This window comes from Elgaria multicarinata, chromosome 20 (genome assembly GCF_023053635.1).
Source record: "Elgaria multicarinata webbii isolate HBS135686 ecotype San Diego chromosome 20, rElgMul1.1.pri, whole genome shotgun sequence".
Taxonomy (NCBI): Eukaryota; Metazoa; Chordata; class Lepidosauria; order Squamata; family Anguidae; genus Elgaria; species Elgaria multicarinata.
In genome coordinates, this window is record NC_086190.1 from 7,234,346 (window position 1) to 7,247,140 (window position 12,795).

General features: G+C 46.2%; 1 protein-coding gene across 9 annotated transcripts in view; it reads right to left on the reverse strand.

The window, feature by feature from the left end:
- Positions 1-322: 322 nt before the first annotated feature.
- VPS13D (vacuolar protein sorting 13 homolog D) overlaps positions 323-12,795 on the reverse strand; it is a 168,732-nt gene continuing 156,259 nt past the window's right edge. For all 9 annotated transcript variants that reach the window (XM_063145240.1, XM_063145235.1, XM_063145241.1 and 6 more), the window contains 3 exons: positions 6,825-6,950; positions 3,103-3,343; positions 323-1,559 (listed from right to left, as the gene is read on the reverse strand). In XM_063145240.1, the coding sequence (XP_063001310.1) occupies positions 1,428-1,559; positions 3,103-3,343; positions 6,825-6,950 (499 nt within the window). In that variant the 3' untranslated portion in view covers positions 323-1,427. The remainder of the gene's footprint in view (positions 1,560-3,102; positions 3,344-6,824; positions 6,951-12,795) is intronic.

The window sequence follows — 12,795 nt, forward strand, 5'->3', positions numbered from 1 at the left end:
ATTCCCGCCCAACCCCCCTGCCACTCTATCTCCGTGTGTGTAGGGGTGATGGTGCGGTGTTACAAGAGTTATAAACTAGTTCGCAGTTTCTTCTTGAGCCACGTCATTGCAACTTTACGCCTCAGACACCATTGGCCCATTGAGCTCAGAGAGCGTGATCAGCCAGGTCCTCTCCAGAGTTTCAGAGAGATGTCTTCCCGAGATTTACTTGACGTTGCCAGGGATCTGGGACCTTTAGCACACAAAGCAATTGCTCTCCCAGAGTTGCACAGCTGGGAGCCAAACTGGGGATGTATTGCTGGTATCAAAATAATACAAAGGCAAGAGAGCAGCAGTAGCATTTATTAATCCTCAGATTTCGACCACAGGACTGCAATATTAAATTTATAAACTTCCATTTATTTTCCAACAAAGACAGTTGCTACTTTTCTGTCTTCTCAAACCTGTCCACTGCCACCGCCCCCCACCTGGCCCACTTTCTTCTTAAGGCCAATGCATGCAGAGGGCAACTTTGTGTGTGTGCGTGCGTGTGTTAACGCTATCCTCCATACAACTGTCCTGCTAAAAAAGAGGTATAATTGTTTAAGCTTCAAAGGGATATCACTAAATGTTCTTTGACGACATTTCCTTATAAAGTGAGCATCTTGAAATGCGAGAAAAAATATGTAGTTGAGAAAAAGTATTCTCATGTCCCCTAATGCTGGGTTCTGGAGATCAGGGAGGCATCACTGCAGTACACACTAAACCACAGGAAAGGAAGTGAACACACTATGTTGCAATATTTTTTGCCCCCTCTCTCTGCTCTTTCAAACAGCCATAAACCCACTGAGTAAACAGAAAAAGATCCTGGAACCAGCAGGACAGTAAAGCGCTAAACACTGGAAAGGAACGTGTCCCGTCCTCACGGTCAGAGCCCATCCTGACCCTGCCATATGGGCGCCTCGGCAGATCACCTGCAGAACAACCTCTAAGCCTCCCAGCCACCCACGCTCCTAGTTATGGTCGTGGCCTCCTCACCATCTCTAGCGAAAAACATGTGCCGTTTCTACACGCTCAGAATCAGTGCAATAGAAAACGTAATATAACCTTTCCTGTAATCTCTTTGCATGAAATAGACCTTTATACACACTCACAACGCCCTGCCCACTTTCTTATTTACACAAAACACAGTTGTACATATGTATAGATATATATATACACACAAACAGTAAGAAAATACAGGGCTTTTTCCTACAGCTAAATGTATGTCAAACGTGTTTTTTGATCTTATGATCCTAAATGCCCCCACACCGCAAAGCTTTTTTTCATTTCCAGGACCTTGGCTTACAGCCTCACAGAATACATTTTCTGAACTTCCAGGTGACGGTCCTGCTCTTGTTTTTTAATCGAACAGAGAGGTGGCTTCCCTGTTCGAGATTTCGTCTGGGTTAGGAGTCTAGCTCCAGTTGCTCTTGATGTTCACTGGATCTCAGCATAAGTTGCTGTTCATAGAAAAGGCTCTTTGCATAGTTGATTGCTTGACATAGTTTTACCGCAGGTTCCTCAGCCGTCACATGGACCTGCATGAAATAAATTGCACTTTTGAAAATGCAACATTCAGAAGCAACTTAATCTGTCTGGTAAAAGGAATGAAAACACCCAGAGAACGATCACCAGTGGTTGCACATTATCAGCATGTTCATTTGTGTTTTATAGATAGCAGGATGGTCTTGGCTTTCTTTCTTTCACTAGAAGCCAGAGGCCCACCAACTACAGGCAAAATAAAGGCTCAGCCCAAACAGTGGAACTACCCTTAGTGCTGCTTTTGGATGCAACAATAAATTCCATGCGACTGGTGACTTCGTTTTTCTCATTTCAACAAACAGTAATTAAGATTAACTACAGTTTGCCCAAGTTCGGAGGACATGGCAAGCTGTGGTTAATAAAAACGTAAGGGGGAGCTTCCTTGCGCTCACACTGGAAGAAGAGAGGGGAGGGCAGTGCGTGCAGCTGTGGAATGACGGGACAGAGCGCCTACACTAAGCACGTGCTGAACTCAAAAAATTGTTTCCACTGGACTAGAACTGAGTTCACAGTCCTTTCACTCCCAAATCCACTCCTGGTTTCTCCCAAGCGGTCTTCATTTCAGCAGCCTAATTTTGAAGGGGAAACAAAACACCTTTCATTGTTGATACTGGGAGTCAGGGAACCCCGGCTGATCTATTTCAAACCACCAAGAGATCTACCAGAAGATCCCAGTTCTGCCGGCCCCTGCTCGAATACAGAGGTGGGCAGAAGGCTAATCAGGAACTACTGGTAAATCTTTGGATGATTCAAAGTAGATTGACAAAGATTGCTGACTCCCAATTGTTTAACAACAAAGCAAAAGGGACTATTCACCCCCTGAACTAGACTAACCACTTTGCTGGATCCTGAGCCTAACTTTAAGAAATCCGGAAAACTTATGAATTTTGGTTTTCAAGGACACAATCCTAGGGCGATGGCTGTAAGCCTCTGAACTCTGGGGTTTACACTCCCCCACCTCATGCAGAGCGGAAATAGCAGTGGAGGGGAGCTTTGCCGCCATGCTCTTCCTGTTCTGCATTTTAGCTAGACAGGCCATTTTGCCCATCTAGCTGAGATGTCAGGGAGGGAAGGAGGCTGGAGAGGCCTGGGGATATAGCATGAGCGAGCCTCCTCAATCCCCACCCGCCCACAGGCATGCCCCCTCTCCCTTCGCTCCAACGTTGCCTTTGCAACCTCAGAGAGGCAGCTGGGAGGAGGAAGGGGTGGAGAACCTGGACTCCCAGGTCAGAGCACTGACTCTAGCCTCGGATCCAGGAATCTGAAGTATCCAATGGCCCCCAGACTCTGTCTAGGGGTCACAGGATTGTTCTTTAAGTAGCTTTTTCTAATCCATCACATAGCTAGGTGATGGTGCTATGCCTGTAGGGAGAAGGTCTCTCTTTCTTTCTCAAATCAACACCCTTACATGTGAAAGCCCCAAAACATTTTTCTTGAAAATTGAAGCATTTTTTTTAAAGCAAACCCCGCTTCCTTCCACCCAAACAATGACCAGAGAATATTTGACCAAAGGAAATTAAAGCCACATCACCCCCTTACCATGGGCCTCTGATGAGATGGTCCAGGCATTGACACGCCACTGCTGGAATTCACAGCCTTCTTTGTCAATTGCACATAGACCTTTCCATGGTCTTTTGAGATAAGGCAATGAAAGAGGTCATCATATTTAACCTCCAGGAAGATGGCCTCTCGGTCCATGTTTTTCACACAGTTCAGGAAAAAAACAGTTTTGGACGAAATAAGAACACAATAGCTGTCTATGTTCTCCACGGCGATGAAACTGCACGAAACAGAAAGCCAAGTCATTGACTTATTTCCTATATGCTCATGCTTGGAACATCTGAAGCCACATGCCAGAGCACAGGCGAACAGGGAAGGTGCATGATAACCTCACACAAAAGAGTAACAGAACAGAAGAAGAGATAGGAAGGCGGATGTGGCTAGAGCAATTGAAAAGCATTATTTGTTTGGAACAGTAGACATCACCCCCAGTGCTGATTTCGGTAATATTCAGCCTGAGTTTGGCCCTCGAATAATAAATAAACAAGTAAATAAACATAATGTACATCACAGGAGTGCCCATGCTACACCCCTGAAATCAGGGGAAAACTGGCATTCATAGAGGCTACGGAATGCCCGGGGTGTCAAGATTAGCTCATTTGCAAGCTAAATTTGACCCTTTTAGCTCTCTGTAGCAGCTACGGGCATCATTTTTATCCCCTCCACCCTTTTAAAATTTATTTTTCATGCCTACAAGGTGTGCGTGGCCACAGGCGTGAGCAGCACATTTCATTAGGGTGTACACCCAGGGATTTTTCTTTTTAAAGGCAAACGCTTATTGGATACTCAATCACAAAGGACATTATTTTTATTCATTCATGTATTTATTTGTGCTAGCATGGCCTTTTGTGCCTAGAGAACCATGTCATTTTCTGTATCAACTTCATTAGCTATGCTAGGCCGTTTACTTTCTCCTACATACCCTATATACCCTGAGCTATTTGGAATATGGAAGGATCTTTATCCTTTATTGTTCCAGCCATTTAGCTCGGACGAAGAAGAAGACTGAACGGTGCTTTTTGACCAAACTTCATTCCCAGGCTCCCTCTTCTTGTGCACACTCGCTTGGAAGCCACGTCTCGGAATTCAAGAGATTCACATGAAGATCCCATGCATGTTTACTCGCAACACGGGCTACAATTCTACGCACAGTGCACCACTGAAAAACAATGGGATTTACTTCTAAGTAAATACGCACAGGGTCTGTGCCAGTTTGGGTAGAAGGCGTGGATTTCCAAGCGATGGAAATTTTTGCCAGGTTGGCTAAAATGCTCGGCTGCGATACGGACGGGGAGTCCTCTAAGCGCAAGAGAAGCCTTGGCAAGGTTGTTTGTTGGAAAATCCGTAGCAAGAGCGCTGTTTTGTTCTACATCTGAGTCACACATCATTGTTCATTCTCACTTGCTGACATACATCTTTCCCTCCAGAATCCACTGCCAAACCTTCCCGTGAACCCTGAAGCTTGTGGCATTGCGTCTCTCCAACTCCACCCTTCCCAAAGCCCTACATTTTGGTCATTTTAAAGCATAGCAGTACAAAAAACAAACAAATAATGATTTAAAAAAAGGAAAACCAAAACACAGTCCCATAGAACAAAGCAGAAGCAACACGATCTCTGGAGAATTTATGGCTTGATGCCTCCAACTTCTCGAACGCCTCCCCACCCCCCACCCCAGCCCTCCAACATCAGGAAGCAATTTAATTACACAACAACGTTTTCCAGAAGTGAAACAGTGGGCTTAGCTGGAAAAAAATGTGGAAACATTTAGCTAGAACAGTAGAGCAAGGTATTAAAGCTCTTTTTTTTATGGATTTAATTCTGAAGAAAATATGCAGATCATTAAGCCCTTCCATCATTTTTTAAATCACAATAGCGGGGTGGGGGAATTCAGAGCCAGAATTTTGTACCATGGCCTATGAGATTAGAACCAATGAGGTGCGTTAGAGCCTTGTGTTCAAGTCTATGCTCACTCATGAAACTCACTTATCATAAGGTCACAGGAAGCTACCGGATCATTGGTCCATCTAGCTCGGCACTGTCTGCGCCAGGGGTCTCCAACCCTTTTAGAGCCGTGGGCACTTTTGACGCTTTGAGAATCTGCTGTGGGCTCCATCACAAAATGGCTCCTACTAAGGATGTGGCTAGACACAGAATGGCTGCCATGGGAGCCTGGCTAGTCAAGAAGTAGTGGTGGTGCAGGAGCGGTGGAGAGGAATAAAGAGGCGAGAGGCTGAGGAGGAGGGGGAACGGGAATGAGGCACTTCCTGGTCCACCTAATCTGCCTTTGTCCACACAAACCTTTTGTCCCTTTTGCGCGATCTCTTGCTCTCCCCCCTCCAGCCAGCTTCTAGCCTTTCTCTTTCTCCCCCTCTCAGCCCTTTATCCTGCTGTTTCTCCCCACACCTACTCTCTAGCCTCACTCTTTCTCTCCCCTCTACCACATTGCCTGGCTTTCTCTTCCTGCCCACAAAACAGCTGATCACTGACAGGTTCAGGAACAGGAAGTAGAATACCACAGGGCAGGAAGTAAGAGCTGTGCAGGCTCCACTGGAGGTGCCATGCTGGGGACAACTTTATACTGACTGGAAGAAGTTCCCCAGGGTTTCAGACTTTCCCAGCCTGACTGCGAGATGCGGAGGACTGAGCCAGGGACGCTCCGCACGCAAACCGTGCGCTCCAGCCTGAGCTATGGGCCTTCTCCAAAGGGTCGGTCATTCTTCTCACAGCCGAACCAGCTCTGTTGTGAGGAAAGCACACTGCCCCAATCTCCTTGGAAAGAGGGCAGGGTACAGGCGCAATCAACGGTAATTTGAACAGCCTTCATCCTTCACTTAATATCCTCCTAATGTCCTCTCTAACGGAAGGAAATGGAGTGACAAAAGCCAGAGTGCGCTAATAGTTTAACCTCGCAGCTTGATCTGATGTGTGTATGTTTCAGAGAGAGCATACGCCCAGTACAACCTCACCAGACCAAACACAGGGCTTTTGAATTATATGGTACAGTTAAGCATAGCTTAATCGTACTGTGTCCAATCACACCTCCTGAGTTGGGGGAGGAGGAATAGTTTCTTTGCTGTGCTTCTATATCCCACTAAAGACTACTTAAGACCACAAACTACATTAGAAGGAGAGGAAGAAGGGGCTTTGTGAATTTCAGCTATACGCCGGTGCCCAGTCTCTTATTGGCTTTTCCTTCCTCCCTCCGTTTCATTGCGTTTTAACGCAAAACATGCCAGTGGACGGTCCAGTGAAAAGCGACTTAATTGTATACTCCAACGTTGGTCTGTCTACAGTCAGAGACATTTTCGACAGCAGGATTAAGAAAGAGGGTTTTTTTAAAAAACAAAAAGAAAACACCCAATAATGGCATGGAATAGAGGTCAAGGACATGGAGCTGCGTTGGACTAATTTCTTTGAATCTGTTTTCACCTTGGGGGGGGGGGGAAGACAATGATAATGTGCTTACAAGTAAATAGGGAGATTTCCTAAGAGAAATGAGAGTCACACAAGAATAGATGCACATTTTGTCATGGCGCGTGCGTCCCCTTGATTGGAAGCTGCACTCAAGAGAAGTGGGGCGAAATGAGACACTTCAAGATGACTTCCAGAAGCAAAAGAAGAACGGAATGCAAATTGAGTGTGTGTTTGTCTCTGTGCTCCAGAAAAACCGTTACAAAAACATCATCAGCTTGGTACTTACAATTCATCGTTGTCTGTCAGTTTGAACAGCAGCTCTTGCCCTTCTGCCTGGATCTCTGAATACCGGGGCAGAAGTCCTTGTGGGCCCATGCAACACCGAGGTTTCCTTACTCTCTCAGCTTGTGTCCTGTCAATCATACACAAGGTAACATTTAGAACGAGGGAGGCTTCATGAGGGACGCTGGGAAACACAGGCAAATCAGGTGGCGAAGTTCAGACTTTTAGAGAGACAGAAAGAACTGGGCATGTTTAGCCTTGAAAAGAGAAGGCCGAGGGGCGACATGATAGCACTCTTCAAATACTTGAAAGGTTGTCACATAGAGGAAGGTCAGGATCTCTTCTCAATCAGCCCAGAGTGCAGGACATGGAATAATGGGCTCAAGTTACGGGAAGCCGGATTCTGACTGGACATCAGGAAAAACTTCCTGACTGTTAGAGCAGTATGACAATGGAACCCATGACCGAGGGAGGTTGTGGTCTCTCCCACCCTAGAGGCCTTCAAAAGGCAGCCATCTGTCAGGGATGCTTTAAGGTGGATTCCTGCACTGAGTAGGGGGTTGGACTTGATGGCCTTAGAGGCCCCTTCCAACTCTACTATTCTATGATTCTATGAATCCAGTGCTCAGGAAGCCAGGAGTACGCTGACTTGGACTTACAGCATGTCTTGGGGAATGCAAAACATTGAGGAAGCCAGGGGGTACGTCCAACTGGCAGCTGCCATATACCGGGTCAGACCACTGATCCAACTGGCATGGAACTGAAGCTAAGAACCTCTGCAGGCAAAGTATGTTCTCCACCACTGAGCTACGGCTAATTGTTGCAAAGCTCCAAGTTCCTGGTTCAGCATTGATAACTTGCACAAAGTATGGGCTTGTTTTGGTGGAAAGGCATGAAGTGCAACGTCACCTCCCCATGACCAAGGCCCCACCTCACACATCAAGGACCCCTGGCGATCTATCATGCACTCCTCCTCCTTTCTATTAACATGCTCCACATGAATGTTTAAACAAGGCTCTAGAATTGGAAGGACAAAGAGTCCGTCCCCCCCCCGGTATCTCAGCCTTGCAAGTTGTCTGGAAAGAGCTAGGAAACTCCTTGCCCCATAGATGCTAGGCTACTTTGCCCCATCTCGCCAGGGAGGTCACACGCAGGGCGCTCTGCCTCTGTTCCAACCTTAAAGCAGCCCAACAATGCGGAATACTTGGAAAACCAAGCTAGCAAGACCCAGTCAAGCAACCCTCCATGGACTTGCACTTCAGCTTGCAGTGTTCCCTGGACTTCATAGAATTTTTTTTTTTTGGGGGGGGGGTTACTTGGCCCTGTTTAATATCTGTGTCCTCCCTTGCAATGAGCAATTGGGAGACTCCCCCTCGGTGCAAGGCTGGCTCTCCAATCACGTTCTACGCAATTTGGAGACCCCCTCCCCCTCCGCCCCCCTCTCTTCTCCTGCAGACTGAATGGCTGCTGCCTGTTTGATCTAGAGAAAGATGAACAATCCTGTACTGTACTGGAGTTTTCTGCTTTAGCCTCTTGGCAACAGCACACAAGACTGACTGGGTTGTTGCAGATGTTTCCTCCAGAGGCTAGTTTCCTCCCCCCACCCAAAAAACCCTCCCCCTTTAGCAACACCGGTCCTGACTAGGAAGCACGGGCCTCCTTTCATCAATGTGCTCGGCTTTTTCCATTTGGCCACAGCTACGGGACTATGGTGCTACTCACATGTACGTCTTCCTCTAACCTTCCCTTCTCTTAAAATTAAAAATAGAGCCCTGCCTAAGTTCAAATAAAGTATAGTGTGGTGTAGCGGCTAAAGTGTTGGACTGGGAGTTGGGAGATCCGGGTTCCAGTCCCCACTCAGCCATGGAAACCCATTGGGTGACTTTGAGCCAGTCACAGACTCTCAGCCCAACCTACATCACAGGGTTGTTGTTGTTGTCGTAAGGCAAAAATGGAGAGGAGGAGGAGGAGGGTTATGTATGCTGCCTTGGGTTGCTTAGAGGAAAAAAGGCGGGCTATAAATGCAATAGTAAATAATAGACATTAACTATATTGCATCCCTTTCTCTCCTTGGCTTTCTTTACTGCGGATCTCTTATACTGTGACCTGGTTTGCACGATCACGGAGACCCGCTGTGAGATGTTTAAGCCATAGAATCAAAGAATCATAGAATAGCAGAGTTGGAAGGGGCTTACAAGGCCATCTAGTCCAACCCCCTGCTCAATGCAGGAATCCACCCTAAAGCATCCCTGACAGATGGTTGTCCAGCTGCCTCTTGAATGCCTCTAGTGTGGGAGAGCCCACAACCTCCCTAGGTAACTGATTCCACCGTCACACTGCTCTAACTGTCAGGAAGTTTTTCCTGATGTCCAGCCGGAATCTGGCTTCCTTTAACTTGAGCCCATTATTCCGTGTCCTGCACTCTGGGAGGATCGAGAAGAGATCCTGGCCCTCCTCTGTGTGACAGAGGAGTGAACTGGTGAACTGCAGCATGTCGGGCGGTTTTTGAATATTCAAGTTGCAACCACAGCTTGTCGTGATGTCTGAACACAGGCAGCATAACCCTAGAGCAGGCCACTGGAATGCGACTTGAATATTCTTAATGGCCACCTGCAGACATTGCAGCCCTTTGTGGCTTAAATAACCCATGGTGGCTTATTTGCCTGTGCAAAATGGCCGCATAGGTGCATAGATGCATTATGATGGAGCAGAATGTGTATGGTCCTAAGGCAACTCACGTTTCACAACTAAGAAAGCTCAGCTCTGTAACCTGCAACCATTATTAAAATTAAAACAATTTGCATTTGATTTGCACAATTTATTCTGGTAGCTACAGAGGTCTACATGCTGAACAGCTGCCCCTTGGAATTCTGAGCCCTCGTCTACTCATGCAGCAGAACGAAGCAGTAGAGTGGGCACAAGAGGCTGCACATGGGGGATACTGCTTTTGAATGCTTGCCCAGAACATAAGAAATAAGAAGAGTCCTGCTCTTCAAGAGGCAGTTGGACAGCCATCTCAAAATCAGAAGCAAAGACTTCTGATTCTCTCCTTCCGGCTGCGCTGAGGAGGAAGAGGGAGCATATGAGCCCAAGGCTCTCCTATGCTCATTCTTCTAATGATTAACAATGGCTTATTGTTGTGTCTGAACTGAGTATTGCCAGTAGAATTCAGCTTCACAAAATGTCCGTGTCCTGCACTCTGGGATGATCGAGAAGAGATCCTGCCATGCTCAGGAAGGGGCCTAAAAGGCCATCGAGTCCAACCCCCTGTTCATTGCAGGTATCCACCTTAAAGCACACCCAACAGATGGCAGTCCAGCTGCCTCTTGAAGGCCTCTAGTGTGGGAGAGCCCATGACCTCCCTAGGTAACTGGGTCCATTGTCATACTGCTCTAACAGTCAGGAATTTTTTCCTGATCTCCAGCTGGAATCTGGCTTCCTGTAACTTGAGCCCATTATCATCTGTATGACAACCTTTCAAGTATTTGAAGAGTGCTCTCATGTCTCCCCTCAATCTTCTTTTCTCCAGGCTAAACATGCCCAGTTCTTTCAGTCTCTCCTCATATCGCTTTGTTTCTAGACCTCTGATCATCCTGGTTGCCCTCTTCTGAACACGCTCCAGCTTGTCTGCATCCTTCTTGAAGTGTGGAGCCCAGAACTAGAAGCAAAACTCAAGATGAGGCCTAACCAGTGCTGATAAGAGGGGAACCAGTACCTGGCGCAATTTGGAAGCTGTACTTCTATTAATGCAGCCCCAAAATAGCATAGGTTTTTTTTGCAGTTACATCACATTGTTGGCTCATATTCAGCTTGTGATCTACAACAATTCCAAGATCCTTCTTGTTTGTAGTATTTCTGAGCCAAGTATCTCCCATCTTGTAACTGTGCCTTTGGTTTCTTTTTCCTAGGTGTAGAACTTGGCATTTATCCCTATTCAATTTCGTTCTGTTGTTTTCAGCCCAGCGCTCCAGCCTATCAAGACCACTTTCAAGTTTGTTTCTGTCTTCCAGGGTATCAGCTATCCCACCCAATTTTGCGTCATCTGCAAGTTCAGGGTCAAGATGGCAGAGAGAGTCAGGGTTTCCCCCCTTGTTTATGCCTTTCCCACACCATATGTTTGTAACTACACAATGAGAGGAGGGACTGCCTGAAAACCTCAGGGAGAACAGCAAAGTGGGGGCTGATTCCGAATTCACAGTTTACCCAATCCTGAGAACCTTTGAATACCAGTTGCTGTATTAGTCACCTGCAAGGCACAGAGAAGAAGAGACTGATGGAGAAGCAGTAGCTCCATAATATATAACTCACAACATCTAGCTTAGCCCTCAATTAACAAGGAAATTGCTAATAAGGAATGTCTAGCTTTGGGCAGGTAGAAGGTAAGAAAAGCATCGAAGTCTATAATACGTTTCTGAGGAGAAGGCTCTGAGCACCCTGAGAGCACCTCTGTTCAAAAGGTGCTGCATTTCTTACTTCCGTGTTGCTCTTTCTCTCCGTGATACTCAACCTGGCAATAAAATAAAATTTTAAAAATCCCATCTTGATTAGGAGGTAAGCTGCCTTCTAAATTATGTCCTGCTGGCGTTAACATGAATTGCACTAATTGGTGCAGGCCATCAACTTTTGGCAAATTGGTCTGTTTGGTCTGGACAGCAGGCAGCATTCCACACTACTTGATTCTCTCTCTCTCTCTCTCTCTCTTTTTTTTTTAATCTACAATTTGTTCTGCTGTCTCAAGTTACATTCTGTAAATAACAAGCAACGCTGATGAAATTCAAAAAGGCGAAATCTGAAAAGCAGAATGAATGGTGGTGTGCCCACATCTGTGTTACATTAAACTCAACTCAACACATTTGCTGATTTGCTTTTAATAGGCACACAAAAGCAATACAAGGAAGAAATGCCCTCATGTCTACCGATCACAGCAGGGAAGAGTGGTGCTGAATGAAGGCATAAAGAGATTGAGAACAGCGTCGTCAGGAGCCCGAGCAGGGCAGGACAGAGTGCCACTGTTCAGGCCACGTTTGACACCCGGGCGGCTTTGCTCCAAAAATGGTTGCAGACCAAAGGCCCTTCCATTAGTTGACTCACATAAATAACTGGTTATTAAAACAAGCCACAATATTCTGGGACCACCAGAATTTTAGCGTGCCATATAAAGACCTCCTCTTATTTGCTTGGCACAACAGTGCCAAGTCAATTTGCACAGTGCTGGAGGTCTAAGCAATGGCTTGGATCTTTGGTGCTCAATGTTTCTCAGAATAGGAGGCAGGCCGAAAGGTACAGGCAGGAGATGGGGGAAGATGCAGGTAGGTGCATACATGGATATTTATGGTATAGCAGCACCAGCAGGTTCACATTGCAACACATGCTAGTCTTGTTGCAAATACAGGAGAACTCCTTCATCAGCAAGTTATTCCTAATAAATCTAACAAAATGAAAATAGCCATCTAATTAAGCTCAGGAACCTGCTTGTAGATCAACATTGTCATCTAGAATAAGTTCAGAGCAAGGAAATGGTTATGCAGAAAGGTCTGCCACAAACTTGAGAATTGTGGGCACTGCCAGAAAGACATGTTTCACAAGGAGGGAACACAGAAGCCTCCCTGCTTAATAGATTCAAGATAGACAGGGGCTGTGGCTAACCGAAACCGAGGCAAGAGAACTTTCCTTCCTTCAGTTCTTAAGAGACGCATTTTGGCCACTACTGAAGTACTGGTTTCAACTCAAGAATCTTATTGCTGGTCTGGCTTTCCCACCAGTCTTTGAGCTTGGACTTAAAAGACAGGGATAAAAGTAACTTTTACCTATTTAAAAGCATGGTGCGCTGCCGTCATGACACCCTGGCCAGCCAGTTCATTGCAATGATGACTATGTGCCCAGGGATCCAACAAAAGTTGAAAGACTGAATAATCTCCAAGTGAGAAAGAACATGAGGAAGTCGAGGGTGTAAACTCAAGGTGAAAGAACCAAAG